The 24,704-nt window shown below is 47.0% G+C and overlaps 1 protein-coding gene across 2 annotated transcripts in view; it reads left to right on the top strand.

Moving 5' to 3' along the window:
- The window catches only part of BCAR3 (breast cancer anti-estrogen resistance 3), a 219,119-nt gene that overhangs the window by 85,085 nt on the left and 109,330 nt on the right, over window positions 1-24,704 (top strand). The window contains exons 1-2 of one of the 2 annotated variants that reach the window (XM_018045779.1): window positions 3,227-3,548; window positions 11,633-11,960. In XM_018045779.1, coding sequence (XP_017901268.1) covers window positions 11,644-11,960 — 317 coding nt within the window. In that variant the 5' untranslated portion in view covers window positions 3,227-3,548; window positions 11,633-11,643. Of the gene's footprint in view, window positions 1-3,226; window positions 3,549-11,632; window positions 11,961-24,704 lie in introns of those variants that run through there. The other variant, XM_005678085.3, reaches the window with a different exon arrangement.

Here is a 24,704-nt window from a genome sequence, read left to right as displayed (position 1 = left end):
ATTTTTACCCAGTGTAGGTGCTCAGGGAATTTTGAATATCAAGAAAAAACAAAGTTTTACCACTGTTCTCAGTGACACTTCAGAGTAGCAGAAAGTCAGTAAATGCATTTCTAATAATTCAGTTTACAAGTATACCAGCTGGTTTGTTTGACATTCACTGCACTAAATACTTTGGGAAAATCTAACAAAAATTAAAAGTTTATGCTTCTAATGAGGTAGGAAAGATAAAGACTAACCCACAAAAACACCCATAAGGAAAAGATAGAAACTGACTCTTGAAGATGCTATACTTAGAATTTTGCAGATTTGCCAAGGGCTTGTCCTCAAAAGAATGAAAATGATATAAAATATACCAACATGGCACAATTAAAAAAACATTTTTATTGGAAGAAAACATATGGACAGAGCAGTGTACAAATCAATTTTTATAAAATGAGAGATAGTTAATTTTTATTAAATAGGACATGTCTATGCAACCAGCACTTGGATCAAGAGAGGGAATATTACCAGCACCCAGAGCACCCCTGGGTTCCCCTTCTATCACTACACACCCCTCAAGATAACCACTGTCTTTACTCTTAACATCATAGATATATTCTGTTTTTGAAGTTTGAAGTGAAGTCGCTCAGTCATGTCCAACCCTTTGTGACCCCATGGACTATAGCCTATCAGGTTGCTCCGTCCATGGGATTTTCCAGGCAAGAGTGCTGGAGTGGATTGCCATTTTCTTCTCCAGGGGATCTTCCAGACCCAGGAATTGAACCCGGGTCTCGCGCATTGCAGGCAGATGCTTTACCATCTGAGCCAATATACCCATTTGTGTCTAGTTTCTTTCACTCAACATCACATACTATGAGAGTCACGCATCTTGTTGAGTGTAGACATAGTTCATTCATCCTTATAGTATTCCATAGTTTTCCTCTCTTCTATTAATGGACATTTGAGTTGTTTCTCTTGGGCTCTTATTGGAGAAGGCAATGACACCCCACTCCAGTACTCTTGCCTGGAAAATCCCATGGATGGAGAAGCCTGGTGGGCTGCAGTCCATGGGGTCACTAGGAGTCGGACACGACTGAGCGACTTCACTTTCACTTTTCACTTTGACGCATTGGAGAAGGAAATGGCAACCCACTCCAGTGTTCTTGCCTGGAGAATCCCAGGGATGGGGGAGCCTGATGGGCAGCCGTCTATGGGGTGGCACAGAGTCGGACACGACTGAAGTGACTTAGCAGCAGCAGCATAAACATTTTAAAACATGTCTTTTGGTGACTATTGTATATATCTCTGTTGGGTATATAACTAAGGAAGGAGCTAGGTCAAACACTTATGTTAACATAGAAGATAATGCCAAACAGGTCTCTAAAATGTTATACAAATTTCTCTAATTTTAGGCATTCTGGTGGGTGTGAAAGGAGATCACAGTGCAACCTCAACTTGCATTTCTGAGATAAGCTGAGAACCTTTTCGTATGTTTTTTGACTTTTTGAGAAATAACTGTTTATCCTTGCTTGCAAAATGCCTGTTGAAATATTCTACTTATTTTCAGCTGGGTTTTTCTGCCTTTTTCTTGCTGATCTGTGAATGTCCTTTATATATCCTATGTAAATCCTTTTTTGGATATGTATGTTGCAATTATCTTTTCTCTGTGGCTTGATTTTTCACTAATGGTGTCTTAGAATAAACAGGAGTTGTTACTATTTAAATTAATTATTTATTCTATTTTTGGTTGCTCTGGGTCTTTGTTGCTGCACGGGATTTCTCCCATTGCAGCGAGCAGGGGCTACTCTCCAGCTGCAGTGCGGGCTTTTCACTGACTGGCTTCTCTTGTTGTGGAGCAAGGGCTCTAGGGCTTATGGGCTTTAGTACATGGGCCCCCAGGCTCTAACACAGGCTCAGAAATTGTGGCACGGGGCTTGCTTCCTCCCTGGCATGTGCGATCCTCTAAGGTCGGGGATCCAACCGGTGTATCCTGCATTAGCAGGTGTATTCTTTACCACTGAGCCACCAGGGAAGCCCAGGAGTTCTTAATTTTAATGTTATCTAATGATCAATGTTCCCCGCCCCCCCCACCTTATGGTTAGTACTGTGAGTGTTTTAAGAAGTCTTTGCCTAGCTTAAGGTCATGAAAAGAAATGTTTTGATGTTTACTTTGGATGCTTTTATTGTTTTATCTTTCACAGATTTAAAATCTGTCTGGAATTGATTTTTTGGTATAGAATAAGGAAGGAGAAGGCATTGGCAACCCACTCCAGTATTCTTGCCTGGAGAATCCCACGGGCAGAGGAGCCTGGCAGGCTACAGTCCACGGGATAGCAAGAGTCGGACACGACTTAGCGACTAAACCACCACCACCACCAAGGGAGATGTCAAGATTCTTCTTTTTTTCTCCATGTGGCTTTTCAGTTGATAAGCATCATTTACTGAAAAGACCACCGTTTCCCCAGTGCATCACATCAGCATCTTCTATGTAAATCAAGTGACCTTATAATGTAGATCTGTTTATGGACTCTATTGTCTATCCTTGCTGCTGCTGCTGCTAGGTCGCTTCAGTGGTGTCTGACTCTGCGCGACCCCAAAGACGGCAGCCCACAGGCTCTGCCGTCCCTGGGATTCTCCAGGCAAGAACACTCAAGTGGGTTGCCATTTCCTTCTCCAATGCATGAAAGTGGAAAGTGAAAGTGAAGTCTCTCAGTTGTGTCCGACTCTTCGTGACCCACGGACTGCAGCCTACCAGGCTCCTCCATCCATGGGCTTTCAAGAGTACTGGAGTGGGTTGCCATTGCCTTCTCCGTCTATCCTTGCTACCAATTACTATTTCTATAGCTTTACAACAGGTCTTGATAACTGGAGTCCTCCACTAGGCTCTAATTTTTTACTCTCCCAAGCCATCTAGTACCAGAGTGCAGCTTCCACCTCCCACTTGGCTGTCAATGTGTCCAGATGGGTGTAATTGATTTGCTTGTTCCCAGGGCTCGGTCATTTGGGGTTACCTGGGTCTTTATCCCATCCCTTTAAACAAAGCCAGCCAGGTGTCGGCAGACAAGCAAATCAGATCTGTTGGGTAATTGAATTACGCGGGGAGGGGAGAGGTGGGTAAGGTGAGGTTGTCTCCCCTGCGGGTACAGTGACGAGGTGGTCGATATACATACATCTGAGGACTGGCTTCTCAGGAGGTACGAGGAGAGCCAAACTAAAATCCGGGTAGAGGAGGGCTACGCGAGGTCAGCGCATGTAAATATCGCGGGGGGTTCCGCAAGGCTGTGCGAATAGGCTCGCTGGGGTGGGGCCGAGAAGCCGCAAATCACCAGTTGAGGGCCCGAGTGCGCGTCGCCGGCTCAGAGGCGCGCCTGCTGCTGCCTGGGCCCGGGCGGGGGCCGGGGAGGGAACCGGAGCCCCAGGCGCCCGGTGCACAGAGACGCGCGCCGGCTTGCCGGTGGGCGCGCTCCACCGATTATGAGCCGCTCCTGCTCCTGGAACAGCCGTGGCGCGGGGCCGACAGTGCGGTTCCTCTGAGCCCCAGCCCGAGAACCCGGGCGCCGAGGGGGGAGGTGAGTCTCCGCCGCGTGTCCCGCGGGGGTGCGGCTTCTCCCGGGGCGCTTTGGTCTCCCGCTTGCCTTGGAGGACGGACTGGGAAGTTTGTTGGCGAAAGTTAGGCTCTGGGGAAGGTAGAGCCAGCGACCCCCTACCGCTCCCCCAGCCGAGTTGGCGACTGGGGGCTGGAGTGGCTAAACTGGGGGCGGGGTTGCGCCCGTAGGGGGCCTCTGAACCGGCTGGGAGTCCCCACACAGGGCCTGCGGCGGGAGGCGACGTGCGGCGAGCATCTCTGCTCTGCATCTTCCCGGGTGCTGGTTTCTCCGACCCCCTGAGCGTCCAGCCGCGCCTCTCGGCCCCAGAAGCCGGAGCGAGTCGCGGGATGCGAGGGCCAGGGAGGTGGGGGTAGGGGCTGCTCCGCTGGAAGCCCTGGGCTTGGAGGAGGCGAGTTTCTCCACTAATCTCTTGGAAAGTCTGCAAAGCAGGCGAAGGCGCCCGCCCCGTAACTGTTGACAACAGCTCCCTCCCTCTCTCCCTTTGTTGAAAAAGAATGAATAGTTGGTTGTGTTGCTCCCTCTTCGTCGGAGAAGGGAGGGAAGGGGAGGTGAAGGCAGGGAAAGGAGAGACGGTGGGCGCAACGCGAAGTAGGTTCCGGTCTCAGCCGGTCTTTCCTTACCCGCTAAGGCTGCCCCCACCTTAAAAGTTTGATCAGGTGTACACAGTCGTGGGAAGTTCAGTGGGCTCCAAAGCAGCTGTCGAGGCGGTGTGTTTCGTGGAGGAACCCAGAGGGTCGTGCCTGGGCTTGGGCGGGGGTGATGGAAAACTCTGGTTTTGGTTTTAACTCGCTTGAAGCAGGGTGAGGAGGTAAAAGATTGTTCTCCTAACCTCGTGTATCTTTCACCTGAAGCCATTAGCTGAGATAGAAAGTAGAGCCGTGCGTTCAGCCGTGCATTTGAAACCTTGACTCTTATCTACCAAGGCTACCCAGATCTTTCCAAGGAAGACACATTGGCAGAGGGAAGGTCAGTTTGAGAACGGATAATCTCCCTGCTTGTTGCCAAGGAGTGAAGCGAGATCCGGGAGGAAGGGGGAGACCTCTGTTCAGAAAGTCACAAGTGGGAAGGGGCTACTCAGTTAATACCGGGGAAGCCACAGGCCAAGCAGTTGTACGTGAGTGTACAAGGGGACATATGGAATGTAGCTGTAAACAATTTGCCACGCTAATGGCTCTCTCACGCCCTGACTCCAACCTTCCCTGAGAAGCCTGACATTTCCAGAATGACTAACAGGAGATCTCAATCTCCTATTCATATAGAAAGGACTGCTTGTCGATCGGATGCTAATCTTAAGACCTTTATCATGTAGATACTGTGCTGTGTTGCTTGAAATTCAATCTATGGAAGAATTATTCATACATCAATCATTTGGCTAGACTTCATAATGTACTTCAAAATAAAGGGATACTCTTAATTCCTGCACCCAGGCAGAACTTCATTCTGAGTGGATAAGCCAGCTTTCTATGTGTGGTTTGCCATCTCCTCTTCCTGTCTGCCTCTGCAGAGAAGATATACAACTACAGATGTGGATTGTAACTTCTCTGTCGTGGTCATAACAGGGCAGCGGAGGGGGTTATGTTTCCAGGGTTTAAAATACGACAGAAAGCTCTTAAAGCCCACATCCCATGACCGTCTGTGAATTTAACTTGAAAATATCACATTTCAGAAGTAAGATTGAAAAATCCAAACAAATAGACTGCTTATCTCTGCCTCAACTTGCATGTGATCGTCAGTTTCTTTGAGACTATAAAGGAAGGGAGTCACGCCTGTTGTTCACAAGCATTTCCGAGCATAGCCGCTGACCAGGGTCAAGAAGGCAGCACATAGGTGGGGAGTATGTCAAGCTCACTTTCATCTCTACTGAGATTTCAGCTCTTTGAACGTACACGTGGGTCTTATATTTTCCTATCAAGATGTAGAGTCTTTGACCTTTGTGTATATTTCAAGATCTGGCTTTAGCCGGAGTCAGGACACTGTGTCTGATTACCTGCACAGGTGAAGTCAGATGGCCAAAGTCTCACCTGGGCTTCTATTTTGAAGACTGCATGTGGGCTCACTTCATGTGCCTGTGCGTCTGTGCCCTTGTCATACTTGATTGGGCATCGTTACATCTTTTGTTCTCGGTTTAAACATCTCCCTCTTCATCTTTCCTGGCTGCAGTCTTCCCCAGAAGCAGTGACTTCGTTTGTGAGCTATCACTGTGATGGGGATTCAATGACAAGCAAGACAGACGTGGTCTCTGCCCTGCTTAGAGGAGACCTCCTGTTTTTGGAATGCTTGCTGTATGTCAAGGGCTTTCCATACACAATTGCATTTACTTTTCACAACAGCTCCATGAAGTAGATGTTGTTAACCCATTTTTACAAATGAGAAACTGTCAGAGAGGTTGTCGCTTGTCCCAGGCCACACAGTAAGTCAGTGGCAGAGTAGGGATTTGAATCTGTGTTTTACTTCAAAGCCTAGGTTCTGAGTCACACCGTGTTTGATTTTCAAAAATTAAATAGTAACATAATGACTAGGAACATCACACCATGTTTGATTTTCAAAAATTAAATAGTACATAATGGCTAGGAACATCAAGACAGAAACATCTCCAAGTGGAGAAAACTTGGGAGCCAGAAACTGGAGACTTGAATTTAGTCTCCATCCTGCTCTTCCGACCCATGTGTTCCCATCTCAAGACCCTCACATTTGCAGAATCCCCCGCCTGGAACCGGAGGGAGTTCAGTCTTCTCTTGACTGGTTGCTTCTCTCTTTTCAGGTCTCATGTCATGGTTCCCTCTTCAGAGAGCTTTTCTCAGACCACCCTTTCATGTTCTTTAGGGCACTTATGACTGGGATAGTCCCTAATTTGTTTTTTTATTTGTGTTGATTGGACTTCCCCATCGCCGTGAAGGCTCCATGAGAGGAGGAGCTTATCTATTCTGTTATAGCCTCAGCTCTAGTACATTGTAAACCCTCGGAGAATATATATTGAGTGAATGAACATTTATTTTCCTTATCTGGAAAAGGGAAGGGGCTTGATCCTCTGAGATCCCATCTATGTATCACGTGCTGAGATTCTGCCTAGTGGTCAGCTGTGGTAGGTGGCTTCTCTGGCAGAATGGAAAGTACATACCTTGAGCCTAGATTCCATCACTTCCACCCCTGGATTTCCCCCAGGTTCCTGGAGTCTGGAAAAAAAATAAAAATAAATAAAACGTAGGAAACAGAGCAACCCACAGACTGCAAATGAGTTTCTTCCACCTGTAGTTCTCCCTTCCATTCCCCACCCCACTTTAGTTTGTTGTTTTTATAAAGCTGGGTCTCTGGCCAGGGCCCACCTCCCTCACCGCTGGATTGATTCAAGCTTGACATTGGACCCAGGCTGGAACCAGTCTTTCCCAGTGACTAGTCACAGGACAAGGCTATATTTTAATGGGGAAGAGTCCCAAGTTAGAGGCAGCAGGTTGTTGAGGAGAGCCTGGCCTGTGTATTTCCAATTTATCTGCAGCTGAGAAATTTAACTGTAACACGGGAAACTTCAACTAGGAACTTCAGCGAGGATGAATGATCTTCATCCTCCCATTATTAAACTGCTTCACAGCCTTCAGGTCGGCACCCCTTGCTCAGGGAAGCCTTTCCTGGCTGCTAGATTCATCTAGACCCCAGTTCCCACTCTGCATGCCCCCGTAGCCTGGGGACTCACCAATACATAAAGTCATTACTTACTGTCTGCTTCCTCCATAGGATAGGAACCTCTGGAGGACACCTGTTTGACACCATCGCCAACACCCACACAGTGCCCACCACATAGGAGGCCCTCCTTAGACGTGTGTTGGATAGAAGAATTAGTGAATGCTCCTGTTGACTGACTACTCCTCTGCCATTCTTTTCTGTTACCCAGAAAGTAAACTGAGTGTCAGTTGCTCTGTACCAAAGAAACTCACTTACCTGGTAGTTCTCAAACCTGGCTCCACATTGAACAATATTGCAAGGATTTTGATAAGACTGATGCCAGGGTCCTATTCACCCAGATTGTGACTTCATTGGTTTGGTTCACGGCTTGGGTGTCAGAATTGTTGAAGCTTCTCCGAGGACTCTTAATGTGCATCCAGGTTGAGAGCCTCTGCTTTTTCAGAACTCATCCCTGGCGTTGGTCCTTATAGGCTTGAAGCAGTCCAGGTGAGAGAGGGCAGGGATATAATTCATGGAATATTGCATGGTTCCTGACAGTTTAAGAGGTACTTTCACATCTGTTATCACATCTGATAATAACAAGCTGACGGATCTACTCTCTGGTTTAAATACTCCCTTTATGTTGATGACTCTTAAAAATCTACATTCTGTACTGGCCTCTGACTGAACATATGAGTATCTGGACTGCTAGACAGAACTGTCCTACTGGTACCTCACACTCAATAGCCCCAGTGGTGAGCTTGTTACCACGTCCTGAGGGGGTCACCCCTTGCGCTGTTCAGTGATACAGCAAAGCACCATCCTCCCATGGCTGTGGCCTCCTTCGTCCCATACAAGAGGCCTTGAGCTCTTGGCCCCTTGCTCTCCCCTTCCTTTCCCTTCCCGTGGCCACTGTCCCAGGTCGGAGTCCTTCATCACTCCTTGCTGGCTTGTTGCTGGTGTCTGACTGACCTCCCCACGGCCCTTCTGTCCCCTCCAGAATCACCAGAGCTCCCTACCCAGGCACAGACTGGACTCCATCCCTCTCTTCCTGAGTTTCCCTAGCACTGACAGGCAAGTTCAAACACCTCAACACACCCTGTAAGACTTTGTGATCTGGTCCTAAGCTGTGCTTCTTCCAGGAAGTGCTTCTTAACCTCGCTCGAGCCGCACAGCACAACTTAGGTGCCTGAGCCTGTGCGTGTATTTCCCGCCTTTATGCATCTGCTGTTACCACATCGTCTTAGAAGGCTTTTCCCTACAGTTTGCAGCCTTTCAAAATCCTTCATCTCCAGTGATGCCCTGTCTGAGATCCTCCTTGAGCCCTTTTATCAAAATTAATTGTTCTTCCCTCCAGCATCTTAAGGGTCCCATCAATGAGTTATGTTACAGTTGACCCTTGAACAGCACAGGTGTGAACTGCATTTGTCCTTTTGTTGTTGTTTAGTCCTTCAGTCGTGTTTGGCTCTTTGCAACCCTGTGGACTGTAGCCCACCAGGCTGCTTGGGATTTCCCAGGCAAGAATACTGGAATGGGTTGCCATTTCCTTCTCCAGGGGAACTTCCTGACCCAGGGATCAAACCCGTCTCCTGCATTGCAGGTGGATTCTTTAGCCACTGAGCCACCCAGAGTGGGGGTGGGGGTGGCGTGTAGAATTGCATAGGCACACTTATACACAGATATTTTTCAGTAGCAAATGCTACAGTCCATGGTCAGTTGAATCTGTAGATGTGGGGAACTGTGGATACAGAGGGCTGTCTATAAATTACAGGCAGATTAACCCTGAGTTGTTCAAATGTCAGCTGTATTCTCTTTGAATTCATAGTCAGGGATTGAGGTTTATGCATCCTTGTTTCTCTGAGTATCTTATCTGGAGTGGGCACTTAAATGTTTGTTGAGTTGAAAGTAGGAAAAGCAGCTGTTAACATCCCTCGAGAATACCCTGAGGTGTGGATAACTTGCCGAGGGCATTCTAAAGCACTTTGGCTCAGACTTGAAACAGATAGATCTTGGATAAGCAGAGAGGAAACAGGCTGCTGGGGACGCTGGAGCCAGTGTAACTCTTGTCTGTCATCTAGCTGGAGATAGACGTGATCCACACCATGGGCCTTTGCACGCGGAGAGATTCTGGGGGATGGGGGTGGGGCTTTGGGTCTCCCCTCCAGGTTCTTGGGACTGATCCAAGCCTGTGGAGAAGAAAGGTGCGGATAACTAGGACAGGTGAGAGTTCGCAACTGTGAGTGTGTACTGGCGGGATGAGGGAATCCTAGTCGGCTTACGTCATCTGTGTTCAGGAGAGGGCTGAGGAGTTTGGTTTCTTTTTTAATAATGATGATTAACGTGAAGCAAGTGCTGACAGTGTGCCGGGTCCTGGGCACACCCGGGAGGGGCCCGCCTGGGGACTAACAGTCCGTTGTCTGCGCCCGCTGGGAGCCGGGCCTTCTGTGTGGTCCCAGTTCAGCATGGGGCAGAACTACCAGGTCTGGCAGAAAGCTGAGGACAGGGTTCTGATCATATGCCTTAAATGAAGGGCCTCCTTCCTCCCAGCACTTCAGTGTCTCTCTCTGTCACGTGTGGGAACAGTGGACTGAGTGTGTCTGTCTGTGTGTGTTGTCACTTGTTTCCTCTGTGTACTCTGCTGACTCCTCTGGTTCCACCTCTTATTTTTACCAGATTCTGTTCTTCTTGATTGTCCCTAAGCCAAGTCCCAGGTCCCCAGGTCCTTTGTGGAACTGTCTGCAGTGGTGCTAGAGAGTGATGATTTCCACTCAGCACCACTCCCTTTGCAGGGGAGAGGGTGGTCTGTGAGGAATGGGGATTGCACAGCTTGAGAACAGGCTGCAGAGTGAAGAGGCGTGTTCCTCACCAGGCTCGGGGAAGGCCAGGGCGTGGGGCTTCGCTGAGCAGCTGTGATCTCTGGATCAGTCTAGTACCGTGACTAGTGGTACAGAGTCTGTAACCTTCTGTCTGCTGGGACTAGCCCTAATTTTTATTCAAGCTTATGTTTCTTCTTCTCTATTTATTCGCCTTGATAATTTTATTTATTTGGCTGGGTCTTCACTGTTGCACAGGCTTTTCTCTAGTTGTGAGCTGGAGCTACTCTCTAGTTGTGCCTGGGCTTCTCGCTGTGGTGGCTCCTCTTCCTGTGGAGCACAGGCTCTGGAACATGGGCTCAATAGTTGTGGCACACGGGCTTAGCCACTCTGTGGCATGTGGGATCATCCTGGATCAGGGATCGAACCTGTGTCTCCTGCGTTGGCCGGTGGACTCTTTACCACTGAGCCACCAGGGAAGCCGTATATTAGCCTTTAAAATATCATTTAATTTGGCTTAGATCAAAACCATAGTGGCTGTTTAGAGGATGGAGGTGCTAACCCTGCTCAGGGTGAACTCTCTGCCAGTGGTGATAGCTGGGAACAACTGCTAAGGCTGCTTTCACACACAGAGTTTTTCATTTCTTTCCATGAGGCTCTCTACCACTTTTTTCTCTTTTTTGCCTTTCCCACTCTTCCCTGACTCCACAGACACCTATGCACAGTGCTTAACCCTGTTGGTGATAGGCGGGGGGATGATTGTACATGGAGCCCCCACCCCATGGCTTTCCTCTCCAGCTGAGCCCACTGATGTGTGGAGGAGTGGCCCACCTCCTGAACCCCGACTGGCTTCGTTAATTAGCGTACACTGATTTATTTATAAGCACCAGGTCTTCACCAGAAGGAATCTGTCCTGTCTCTCTGGGTAGCGCAACTGAGGAGCTGGGTTGAAGGTGTTCTAGCAGCTAAGGAATTCCAGCCATCTTCACCTGTTCTTATTGTTTGTAGGGTGGTGGGAATGCATGAGCTCATTATCTTTCCTCAGTATTCTTTTTTATTAGTCATGCTTTTCCATCAGCTTCAGTCATCTAAAGTAATAAACTGGCTCGAGTGTCTCTAAAGGCTCTGAAATGTATTTGCCCTATTCCGTTGTGGCTCAGTCAGTAAAGAAGTGGCCTGCAATGTGGGAGACCCAGGTTCAGTTCCTGGGTCAGGAAGATCCTCTGGAGAAGGGAATGGCAACTCACTTCAGTATTCTTGCCTGTAGAATTCCATGGACAGAGGAGCCTGGTGGGCTACAGTCCACTGGATCGCAAAGAGTTGGACACAGCTGGGAGATTAACACACACACATATTGGTGGATCTGCTGCCAAACCAGGAGAATTCCTCTATAGGATGAAAAAGGGGATAAGTAAACTTCCATCATAGTGAATTTCACAAGTGATGTTTATCCTTTAACACTTCGTGAGCATTTTCTTTTGTTACGTGATCTATTTCCATTTCCTCTTGTAAGGAGGAAGTCAGTTCTCCTGGTTTTCATAGTTTTATGGCTTCACTCTCTTCTTCCCCCCTTAGACTTGAGGATCATGGCTGCGGGAAAGTTTGCAAGTCTTCCCAGAAACATGCCGGTAAATCACCAGCTCCCCCTCGCCTCGTCCATGGACCTTCTGAGCAGCAAGTCCCCTCTCGTCGAGCGTCGTGCAGATGCCTATCAAGACGTGTCTATACATGGCACCCTTCCCCGGAAGAAGAAGGGCCCTCCTCCCATCAGGTCCTGTGATAACTTCAGTCATGTGGGGACCCTCCCCCATTCCAGATCCCCACGGCAGCACTCACCTCTGATCCAGGACGCCATCCAGGAGCAGCCCCTGCAAGACTGGAAAGGCGAAGCCTTCACCTTCAGGTAGCTTCTTTAATTTCACGAATGAAAATGATTTGTTTTAAAGGACTTTTTTTTTTTTTTTTAAGTCTTTTTCAGGAAAAATATCAAACACGTACAGAGTAGAACAGATAGTTTAATTAACTCCCATGGACCCATCAACCAGCTTCAACAGTTATCAACTTGTGGTTGGCTGTACCTCACCCACTTTCCTGCCTCTGGTATTATTATTGTTTTCAGGCAGAGCTTTATTGTGCTCTGTTATTATTTTGAGGCAAATTTCAGACTTCGTTTTATCTGTGAATATTTTGCTATATGTCTTTCAAAGATAAGGACTCTTATTTTAAAAAATGTATAGCCACAGCATAAAAAACTGTAACATCTGAAAAAAGAAGCATTTCTTAATATCATCCAGTTTGGATGATATTAAGTGTATTTTAAGGTCAGCTTCCTGTATCATTAAGTCCCTCAGAAGGAACCACGGCCTTTTTTTTTTTTTTTTTTTTTTGCCTCAGATTATGAACTGCATCCATCCATTTCTATAGAGATGCCAGGATTTCTATAATTAGGATGTCTATAGTTGTATAGGCATCCCCATTATCCAGAGCATGCCTATGAAACCTTCCATAAGCTGAGGTGGTGTGAAAAAGTAGTTACCCTAGGACACATCATACTATACATGGATGCATGAAATAAATGGAGATAAAGCACAGATGCTCACGCACAGCTCAGGGCCAGGGTGACTCGATGCTGAGATGCTGCTTGTAGTTCTGGAGGGAACTTGGTGGTGCTGCTCTTGCTGCTCTGCGTGTGCACCGCCTGTACAACAGCTTCCTGAAAACAGACAGCAAACGCTGTTTTCGAATTTCACCTTTTTCCACGAAAGCAAAATTCCTCTTCAGACTTCTGTTAGTGAAATCAAGTACTAATGTAGGTCATTTTGTAAAAGCAAAGTAGTAGCACACTTTCAAAAAGCGGGGATACCTGTGTTTCGTTGTCAGCAAGCTGAAATAAATCTTGTTTGGTTTTGGATCCATCATCAAGTCAGCTTCAGAATACTTTAGAACAGGAATTGCTTTCTTCTTCTGTCCACCGGGGACCTGGGTAAATAAGACGCATGGTCATAAAGGCTTTTTCTCTGGGTCTGAAATGGGCCTAGTTGTGACCCTGCTTGTGGAGCTGGTTTAGAACCGCTGCACCCCTTTTTCTGTTGAGCAAGACCCGCAGCCTGTGATGCTGTTGGGTAAGCAGGGGGATGGTTTCTTCTGCTGTATCTCCTGACCTCTCTCTCTCTGTCCAGCCCTGTAGCACGAAAAGCCGCTTTGGTCCTAGCTCATTTATTTGTTCAATACCTGTATATTGAACACCTGTGTTACTTAGAATATGTTGATGTTGTAAGCACTATTGCTTCACCAGGAAAATTCTGCCCATATCCTCTAAGTATCTTAACTAAAGGGCTGGTCTGACATAGTCGACATTTTAGCTATCAAATCATTGCCCTTTTACAGGGTGGGGAAACATGTGCCCTGACGGGATAGCAGAGGAACATGAGAAATGGTGTCCTCCCAGAGCAAACATTGTAGTGAAGGACCCAGATAATAAATACAAGTAAATAAACAAGACAATGGCGGGTTATAGTCAGTGACATAGAGGAAATAGTCATATCCTGGAGATTTATTGGGGTTATATTTTTTATAGAGTGGACGGTCTCTGAGAAGAGTCAGTGGAAGGCTGTCCAGGCATAGGAAGAACAAGTGCAAGGAACCAGGGGTGGGAACATGTTTGAAAAACCCAAAACAGGCTAGGCTGACCTGTGGCTGGAGTGTGGCATGTTGAGAGACAAATAGTACACATGTTGGGAAAGGCCTAGGCAGGCAAGGGTTCAGAATGAGTTGTATAATTGCAGTATTACAGGAGAAGATAAGCAGAAGCCCAGATAGTCTCTGGAGAAAGCACTGGAGAGTCTGCAGGGTTTCTGACGTGAGACCACACGGCTTCCCAGGGCGTTCTGGGCATCAGGTGGTTCTGCTCTGCGGAGTCCAGGCGGGTGGCCTGCTGATGACAGGTGCACTGGAAGTGCACACGTGTGCACAGTAATGTTGATATCACATCATGGGCACCTGATGCACTGCCGTGCAGAAGCAGAGCCATCACTGCCCTGTCTTAGGGAGGCTATGAGGCAGCAAAGGAAAACAACTTCCAGCTAGCCGGAATTAAGCCCAGGCTGCACTACATGGAGTCAGAACCCGCTATTACCTGGCTTCCTGTGGCCACTTTTTATTTATTAAGTTAAACTCTATAATGAGCTAGATATCCATGGGCTACCACATGGAGATGGTCCACAAAGTCCAGGCTAGGTGTCTACTCTTACCAGGGGGATGTCCCAGGGGCCGGGGGTAGTAATGGAGTCACCCTTTGTAGCTTGAGGAAGTTCTCAATAAACTCCTGAGGCCCAGGCTGTCAACCTGCCAGCAGTTCAAAGCTTTTTAACTTGAAAACTAACTTGGACATAGATCAGATCTCAGATCTTATCGGAGGTAGACGCAAGTCATGAGTTTAAAGTCCAGGCTGTGGAAGACTTAACAAGTACTGCTGGTTTAGGTTTGTTTCTGATTCAGAATTATGTTCGTCCAAATTCATGTTTTTCTCCCTTAACTTAAAATACCGTATTGTTAAAGGTCAGCGCAGGAAGTAAATGCACATCCTTCAAAATTATGCTGAGTGTCAAAGGATCTAAAGTCCTCTTCCCCCACTCTGCAGCCTTATTATTAATGTATTTTGTTTACCTGACACATCTTAAAGATATCCTGAGTTGTTCTCAGTTTTGAGGACTTTAAAGCACCTTATATTCTTTTTTTTTTTTTTTCCTCTCTAAATCCTTTTAAGTATTCCTAATAAGATTATGAGCTGCCTCAGTTACTTTTTGGAACAAGTCAGAGTGTCAACAAGTAACATTTGAGAAAGTGAAAAGCTGGAGACAGGCTATTTGAATGAGAACCTGAGCTTCTAGAGTGGGAAGTGTGACTAAGGTGCTGGACAGAATTACCTCAAGAGAGAAACAGCATTTCTATTCCTAACTCAGCTCTGACAGCCCAGCAGAGCTGTGAGACCCACTACCCTGGTTCACTCACCACTGGAAGCTGGGAGCCATGTGTGTTTTAGAGTTTTGAATCCCTGACTCCTAAGACTAGTTAGGTCTACCTTTAATAAGATTATTGGTTTCTTTTTTTGGCCTTGTTTCAGATAAACTCTTTTGGCCTTATTTCTTTTCAGAGTGAATTCAGGGGTTAACTTCAGCTAAGAGTAGCTGAAGTTCAACTTGCCCAGATGTCAAGCCTGCAAGCCTTCCATTCCATCACACTTGGGTTGGCATGACGATGGTGGGACCATCTTGGGGAGTGCCCCCCCAACTCCTTACGTGGGCCCGCCTGTATTCAGAGGGAAACGCTTCAGACAGCACCTCCTTGTCTTGTGAAATATTCTAAGTTTCCAACAAATTTGTTTATTAATCACTAAAAAGTCACCTTTATGATTGAATATTAAGTAAATATCAACCCTGTGGAAAGCCCTAGGCAAAGCAGAGGAAGTCTTCCTTTTGACCTAACAATTTGCATTAATAAGCGGTCATATAAACATGGGTCATATTCACATGAATTATTATTCCCTTACATTTTATAGTTATAATATCTTCCTGTCCATAAGTTATCTTGTTTGAACATCATAACCCTATGTGGCAGCAGGTTTCATTGTTAGCAGCAGCATCAGGTTGTCATCAGTACAGCTGAGTAAATGGTTCAGAGAATGGATGGTTGAGGCACCTAAGATTAGACCCTTATGTGTGACTGAGCTAGGGTTAGGACTCAGAAACTATCATAGGGCCTTCCCCAGACACTGTGCTCTGTAGCCTTGCAAGAAGGCTGGCTCTGCTGTGGGCATCTCTGAGTTATCTTCTCACATGAACACTTCAGTCCCCAGGGTCTGACTGCAGCGTCTCAGACAACCCCCTCGAGGAGGCTAGAGCCTTGGCCGCCGAGAGCAGGCAGAAGGCAGGCCTGAAAGGGGAACTGGTCTCCTCGTTCCGAGACCCATATCTCTTGGCTCTGTTGTTGTCTTGGCTGTCCTTGGATATACCTGGGGTTTGAAAAGGAGCCAAAGTGAGGAGCCCAACACTCCTAAACCTGCTGCTTGGTGTCACAGAAGGAGCCTTTGTTCTGCAGGCTGAGCAAGGCTTCTCTGAGCAGTCGGCAGATGGGATTTCCTCTTGACATTAGCGTTGTTTGGCTGGTGTCCCTTGGGTTCATCTATCTTCAAGGATGAATTTTTATTTCAATCTGGGACCTTCTTGGGCTGAGGGGAGACCAGTCCCTGATACGAGGGGTCTGCATTGCCGGGATAGGTGAAGGGTCAGCGCTTGGAGCCCACTGCCGGTCCTCTCCCTGCCCATGGGTACATGGAGGCGCACATTCCTGGGAACAGCTGCTGAGAGCATAATTCCTTCTGTGCTGTGGGAGCATGTGGCTGGACAATGCAGTGTTTCATTAATCTGCATGAGTGGAGCTGACTGACTAGTCACAAGTGTTTTAACTAATGGGGGCCAGAAAGTCTGCAGAATTATTCCAAGTTAAAATCCTGTATCCTTTCCCAGGCAGTTAAGTAACCTTCTGTGTCATAGTGTCAGCTCTTCAAATTTGAAGCTGAAGTGTTAAGACACAGGCTCTGTGCAGAAGACCCTTCTCCAAACACTAATTCTGGGCTGTGTCGGTGCTGTCATCTGAAAATTGTTTCCACAGCCACCAAGTTCTAGAACTACTGATTTATGCTCCCCCAGACATGCAAATAGAGTGATCTTTAGCACAACGTTAATCAGAAGGATCTACTATGTGAAGGTCCACACGCAGGCATCTGCACACTTTATACATGGGCATGTCTGCTGTCTACCGATTGGAAGCTCTTTGGGCACAGAGAAGAAGTTGGGTTTAGATTTGAAAAAAGGTTATTTAATATGAATAAAAATTCTTTTCAGTAGAAGGTACATTTATTGAGTTGGCAGAGTGGCAATGGCTTAACAGCCAAGAATGTCTCCAGAAAGTAATAACCCATGCACTGAATTTTTGTTTTTAAATTTTGAAGTTAAGTTTTACGAACAGTTTGAAATGCCCCTTGGTGTTTAAGTGCAGCTGTTGCGGATGGGTTAGTGAATTCCAGGCAATGGTGCACGTCTAGGCCCTGGTGGCCCCTGGTGTGCTGAGGCCAGGAGCAGCTGGGTCAGAGGTGAGCTCAGCCCCTGCTGGGCATCTGGTACCAACCCAGGGTTGGGGGAGCCCAGAGAATGGGGAATGTCTGCAGGCCCACCAGCTGCCTGACAGTAGTCCTAAATCTTCTACCCACAGGGATGGTTTCAACCTAAAAGGCTGGGATCTGTGCATTCTCAGCTGTTCTGGGGGAAAACTGAAGTACTTTTTTTTTTTTAACTGATTGCAAACCACAACCAAGAAAATGATCAGACTTATACAAAACCGTCCTTGTTAAGTAGAGCTATTCAACATCTTCTTTCCTCCCCCAGCTCCCCAACAAATCTGCTTTAAATTCCTGTTTATTCAGGCCTCCTGCATGTTATTGAGCAAAAGTCAGAAACTACGAGTTTTTCATACCGCCCAGTATAGGCTGAAGCACACTGTAGACAGAAGATGCTCTGCAGTTACAAATGACTCATGTTCTTATCGCAGGTGGACTGGGGAGCCGTCCCAGCCAGGCCAGGAGGTGGGAGCTGGAGAAGTTGCTTTTGTTGTTCAGGAGATCCCTTCCTGGGGACTGGACTGGAGCCACAGGAGTGATAAGCCCTCTGGCCACCTCCGGCCTCGGCCACCCTGCTGTTCACAGCTTTGTTATGCAGTCACCACCCAGTCTGTCTCTAAGAGGCTAGCTGCAGGATTGCCTGCAGAATTGCCTGCAGAATTTCAAGCTTTCCCTCCTTCAAGGCCCCAGGCACAGGCTCTGAGGGTGTTCCTGTTTTTGGATTGTGCTGTTATTTACAAATTATAGAAGTCTGAGAAACCTTCCATGTTGACCCAGCCTTTTTGTCTGTGGTTCCAGAATCACTTGCAAACGTAGTCAGGGGTGGACAAAGAGAACATGAGTCATGTAATCCAGGAGGTCTCAGTTTACCCACTACTAGGTGTGTGAGCTAGGACAGGTTCTAAACTATACACTGAGGGTGAGCATAATGCTGCTGAGGGGTGCTGTGAAGATTCACTGGTCACTAAACCTGCAAGTTCCACTGAATGGCACGGCTCTGACTTTCTCTCTTAAACCTGGTACTGCCTTCTGGGAGTCTGGGTAGAACAGGTCATGTCCTTGCTCTCACTTCTACCTGATCATAGCAGTTTATTCTTCTCCTGCCAACTCTGCTGGGTGACGCCTGACCCTGAAGGCCACTGTTCATTTTGCTGGGATGTTGATGTAGCCGTGGATATCAAAGAAAGCAGCTAGTGACCTTGGGGTTGATTCCACCAAACAGACTGGGTGGTTTTGTGACCTTGTGTAAGTTACCTCATCTTTCTGACCTCCACATCCTCAAAGGGTGGCTTGGGGGTCAAATACAACCCCACGTGAAGGCACCTAGCTCAGGACCTGGCATGGAGCAGGGGCTTAGATGTTGGTTTCCGCCCTTCCTTCCTTCCTGGAAGGCCAAAGGCCAGAACTTGGAGGCTACTAATCCTCGTATGCAACCTGAGATCACGTTCCATGCCGGCGGTTTCCGTGGGAGACAGTCTCCCGTGTGTTGACAGTCTGGCCGGAATCCCTCTATCTGGGTCTGCCCTAAGCGGCCATGCAGCAGTGCATCTTGGCCACCACTCAAGCCTACAGGTCTGACAGCCCCATGGCACATGGGAAATCAGCACACCATGGTACTGAGACAGAGAGTCTGTCCTTGGTGAACTGGCCCAAGCCCTTGCCTGCTTGTCCCTGTACTTAATGTCCGTGTCGTCACTGTTTCTTCTTTGCTGAGTATTTATTGAGTTTATTTAGTGTCAGGTATTGTGCTGGGTTCTTCCCAGGTGGCTCAGTGGTGAAGGATCCGACTGCCAGTGCAGGAGACGTGGGTTTGATCCCTGGGTCGGGAAGATCCCCTGGAGCAGGAAACAGCAACCCACTCCAGTATTCTTGCCTGGAGAATCCCATGGACAGAGAAGCCTGGCAGGCTTCAGTCCATGGGGCCACAGAGAGTCGGACATGACTGAGTAACTGAGCACGCACACTGTGCTGGGTACCAGGTCCCCAGTGGAGAATAAAGTATAGATGTGGGCCTTGTCCTTGGGGAGTGCCCAGTTTAGGGCACTAAATTGAATGAGGAGCTACAAGGAAGGTCATATCAGAGAGCCCTGAGTTCCTTGAACAGGGGGGAGAGAAGGCTTCGCTGCAGGAGGGAACATTTGAAGATTTTATATTAAAAAAACAATGTAAACTTCATTAATATTTTATGTTACAATGTATTAAAATGATATTTTTGAAATACAAAGTTAAAACATTATTAAAACTGAGTTCACCTCTTTCTTTTCCATGGACTACTAGAAAAGTTTACATGTTTTTCACATTGCATTTCTGTTGGTTCCAGTCTGAATGAAGTGAGTGAAGTCGCTCAGTCGTGTCTGACTCTTTGCGGCCCCATGGACTGTAGCCTACCAGGCTCCTCCATCCATGGGATTCTCTAGGCAAGAGTACTGGAGTAGGTTGCCATTTCCTTCTCCAGGGGATCTTCCCAACCCAGGGATCGAACCCGGGTCTCCTGCATTGTAGGCAGACGCTTTATCATCTGAGCCACCAGGGAAGTCTAGACCTCACTAAAGAGTTTAGATTTTCTCCGCAGGTCAAAGGGAAGCCTTTAAAGTGTTTCAAGCAAGGGAATAGCATGATTTGGCTTAGTTAATAGAAGACTCAGTGGAGAAGTGATTGAAAGGAGGAATAGGAATTGGAGGGAAAGCAGGAGGCGGTTGCAGAAGTTCAGAAAGCAGAGGGGATCTGTTCTAGGAGGGTAGTAGGGGAGATGAAGGTGGGTGGATTCAAGATCTATTTTGTAGGTAGAATCTACCGGAATTACTGAGGGTTAGAAAGAAAGGGATGAGGGAGTGGGACAGTCAAGCATGGCTCAGTAAGCTGGGTGGGGGCGTGGGGCCATTTATGGAGACAGGGAAGAGTGGAGAGGAACAGGGCTTTATTTGGTGATCAGGCTGCTTTTTCCTGGGAGGAGGAGATGATGGTTCGATTGCAGAGAATTGAGACTTCTGTTTGGTGTGTGCTGAGTCTGAGATGTATGCGTGTCTACTTGGAGGTGTTATCCAATCCGTTGGTGTTGTGAGCCTGGAGCTATGGAGCGAGGTCTGGGCTAAAAGTTATAAAGTTAGGAGTCTGCATACAAATGATGTTAAAGCCAGAAATGAATGCCATTGGCCAGGGAGAGAGCTGTATAGAGCATAAAGAGAAGGGCCCTTAGGGCCCAGCCAGAAGGAACCCAAGAACAGACCATTCTGGGGAGTCAGCATAGGAGGCTGAGGGTTCAGTGCGGAGCAGAGAAATGAGGCAGGAACCACACATGGTTGGTGTTCAAAGGAAGGTGGGGATGAAAGACAAAATTCAACAGGAAAAGATCTAATCTTTTAAGTACGTAGTAAAACAAAGCACATTTTTTCATTACTTGATTCTTTTTATAAAACGTTTTTGATTTGATTAAAGCAGACATGCCCCGGGGGCCGCCCTCCCTGTGGGCCTGTGTCAGCAGTGTGGTGATTATGCCCGCGGTTGGTTCCTTCCCTGGCGGTTCTGTGCATCCCCCGACAGCTCCGTGGACAGAGGTTACATAGACCACTGTGGTCGGTGTTCAGACTTGCCTGAGGGGTGAGGGCTGTTTTTCTAAGGTGCCTGCCCTGGAGAAGGGGCCTGGGGTGCATGTTCCTGTGTATGTTTGGATGAGTGGAGTCTTTCCTTTTATTTTCTCAAAACTGTAGCACTTTGGGGCTTCCCTGACAGCTCAGTTGGTAAAGAATCTGTCTGCAATGCAGGAGACCCTGGTTCAATTCCTGGGTTGGGAAGATCCACTGGAGAAGGGATAGACTACCCATTCCAGTATTCTTGAGGTTCCCTTAGGGCTCAACTGGTAAAGAATCCACCTGCAATGGGGGAGACCTGGGTTCGATCCCTGGATTGGGAAGATCCCCTGGAGAAGGGAAAGGCTACCCGCTCCAGTATTCTGGCTTAGAGAATTCCATGGACTTTATAGTCCATGGGGTCACAAGGAGTCGGCTCTGAGTTAGTTGAGAAGAAACCTTTACAAACACACTCCTTTAGTGAGTGGGGAATGGTTGGGGGCAGGGTGGATGGGGCCAGTAGGAGTGGAGGAAGGGCAGATAGACACCAGCCAAACAAAGCATCTGCTTTTATCAAAAGTGCTGTGTTTGGGCTTAGCCAGCCCAAAGCCTGATGATTCACTGATGCCAGACCCTCTGTGCCTGCCAAGAGACATACTGGCCTTGATACGGTTTTTCTCGTTGTTACTCTATTCAGTTTGACTGACTGCTGCCAAGTTAAGATTTCAACAGTGGCTTTTAACTTAATGCTGTCCTGGAATTCTGCTGAACGCAAGTTGACCCATTAGCACATCAGGTCTTCGTCAACCAGGACCACTTGGTATTAACCTTGGATTCCTGTAGAGACTCACCATGGTGTGATATGAAGGATATTTAAATGGTGCTGTTTTAACATGATTAGGGAATCTGCCTGAGGAGGCGGTTTAATTGCCATTCTTTCAGTGTATGTCATGAACACATTCATCAGGCATGGCTGTATTTTCAGATGAGATAGAAACTGACTCATAGGAGCAGGAATTGGCTGCTGAAGTGAAGGAAGCAGGAGTTTGAGTAGCAGCTGGGCCTTAGGATCTCTGTCACCAGGACAGGAATTGTGTCCTCATCTACAGTCTACCCTGGGCTGTAGGAAGAAAGATTCCCCAAGTTGAGGGAAATGACAGAGAGAGTCTCACGGTCTGAAGCTCTGAAAGGGAAATGCAATTCAGGACAACTGACGACAACAACATGCTGAGCAGAGCTTGAAGGAGGAACAGGTATGTTGTGACCATCCAGGGAGCGCTCGTGTTTAAGAATGTGTAGGAAGGACTGTCTCCAGCCTGGACTGACCCATGTACAGGATCCCCCCGACTGTAGCATGATGAGCCAGGGCTGATCTGATAAATTCATTCGCTAGTACACTGAGTATTTGTGTGCTGGAGACTCAAAGACAGGCCGGGGCTTTTGTCCAGTTGAGGAGCTCATGGCCCTGGGAGCAGGGGATGCAGGTTTTGAACCATCTGAGCTCACCTGCACCTGTTCTCTCTTGGCGGCTGACCTGCCTTCCCATCCACACTTTTGCTCTCCATGTCATCCACTAGCTCAATAAGCAATTCTCCTTTTCTTGACTTCTGACTCTAACATCTTTTTTTAGGTTTCATGTCACTTTTTCTCCTTGACCAGGTGATTGCAGGTTGTGCTTTCTGGGTAGCCTTCCCTCAGAGCCTGCCTTCGCTGTGCCACCACTTGCTCCGGGCTGTTCTGGCCGTGGACCCAGACTTAGGAAAGGTCGGGCCATGCAACGGAGGCCCGTGTCAGAGAGTGGCGCTGGGCTGTGGAAAGAGCTTGAGTGCAGAGTGAGCAGAGGATTGTAAGGAATGCTATGAGTAACAAAAAGGGCTTTCAGAAATTATGTTTGGAATAATAAAACCAAAGAGAGGGGGATGTGAGAGAAACCAAACTGCTGAGCTTCTGTTCAGCTTGCGTTTTTTCCCTTTTTTGGTCGAGGAAACGATTTCTCTGATTGGAAAGGGTAGGATAGAGGTGAAGGAGGATAGCAGATGAGGCCATGACAGAGGCTCTAATCCCACCAAATAAGCTGAAGCCCCAAGGCCCGAGAAGAAAGGCTGAGACCACCAGACCAGTGCACAGCATTGGAGAAATGCTGGCATCACCAAGAGTGACAGGAGAGATGAAGATAGAGAAGGATTTTAATTTCTAAACCAGAACTAGGGAGATAAAATTAATCTATAAAATGGTAAGATTGACATCCATCTCAGGAAATATTCTAAAAAGGATTATTAGAACAATGATTTTTGAATACTTGGGGAAGGAAGCAACAACCAGTAGTAATTAGCAGGGCTTTGCCAAAAAGCAGGTCAGACTAGTTTCACTTTCCTTCCTGGGGTTACTTTGTTAGTAGATTAGAGGACTGTTGAGAAGATGTATATTCAGATGTCAGTCATCAGTGATATCCTTAGGATGAAAGTGATTGCAGGCCAGATGATGGTACAGGAAATACACTCTAGGCTGTGTCCTTAGCCCATTGCTAGCCAACTTTAAAATATCTTTTAGACAATGATACTGACATAAACATCATGTTGGTGGATGTTATGAATATTGGGGGAATAACTAATATATCAAAGAGATAGAAGTAAGATCCAAAAAAGATATTGGCATTTTGAAACAACAGACCAAACCTAACTAGAGAGAGAGAGAGAGAGAGTGTGTGTGTGTGTGCGCGTGTGTGTGTGCGTGTGCATGTGCGTGGTGTCTAACTCTGCGACCCTTTAGACTCTAGCCCACCAGGCTCCTCAGTCCATGGGATTCTCCAGGCAAGAATACAGAAGTGGGTTGCCATTCCCTTCACCAGGAGATCTTCTCAACCCAGGGATCAAACCCGAGTTTCCCGTGTCTCTTGCATTGCAGGCAAATTCTTTACCTGGTAAGCCATCGGGGAAGCCCAACTAGAAGCACTTGGACTAAGTCCAAAAAACAAAATAAATGTATAGCGTTTGGCTTAATAGCCACATGTGAAAAAATATTCCAGGATTTAGGTAATTGCAACCCTAGAATGAGCTTCCCTTGTAGCTCAGCTGGTAAAGAATCTGGCTGCAGTGCAGGAGACCCAGGTTCTATCCCTGGGTTGGGAAGGTCCCCTGGAGAAGGAAATGGCAACCCACTCCAGTATCCTTGCCCGGAAAATCTCATGGACAGAGGGGCCTGGAAGGCTGCAGTCCATGGGGTCGCAGAGTCGGGCATGACTGAGTGACTAACAACACAATGAGTCAGCAGTATACTATGGTTGTCAAAGAAGCTAATGTGATTTTAGGAGCATTAATTGAAGTTTAAAATTTGGCCAAGGGAAGTGGTTACACTTGGCTGCCCAGCTCCCGTCTGGTGAATTGTTATCTCTAAACAACAGAAATAGAACTTGAATTCCTCCACTACAGAGCAGTGAGCTCCTGTCTAGATCACTCTTCTACTTTAAAGCAGAGCCGTTTAATCATCAAGGCATACCCCTAAGGTTCTTTGTATTAGTGAAAAGGAACTCCTCATGTCATGGGTTAACCCTGAAAGGAGAATATGAAATAAGCACCAACCTTAATCCTGTCAACTACTAGTGAGCCAGCTTTAACAAATGAAATCAAGAAGTATGTCTTGAGATGTGGGAGCGTAAATCTTGTATTTATTTTGTAAAGGGATGAAACAAAATATATTGTCTGAAATGCACATCTAGGAGTGTTATAGTTCTCTGTTTTTAAAGCTACATCCCCTTTTAAAGCACAATCGTATGCCTATTTTATAATTAATTTCATAATTAGCTTTTATGAGTGATTTTTCTTTTCCTTTTGGCTTCTGTTTTTAAAAGATTAAAGGAGAATTGACTTACAATGTTAACAAATTACATCCTTCTTTTAATTAGCAAAGA

This window comes from Capra hircus, chromosome 3 (genome assembly GCF_001704415.2).
Source record: "Capra hircus breed San Clemente chromosome 3, ASM170441v1, whole genome shotgun sequence".
In the NCBI taxonomy this organism is placed as follows: domain Eukaryota; kingdom Metazoa; phylum Chordata; class Mammalia; order Artiodactyla; family Bovidae; genus Capra; species Capra hircus.
The sequence above is the reverse complement of the archived record's forward strand: the minus strand, read 5'-3'. Positions and strand labels throughout refer to the sequence as shown.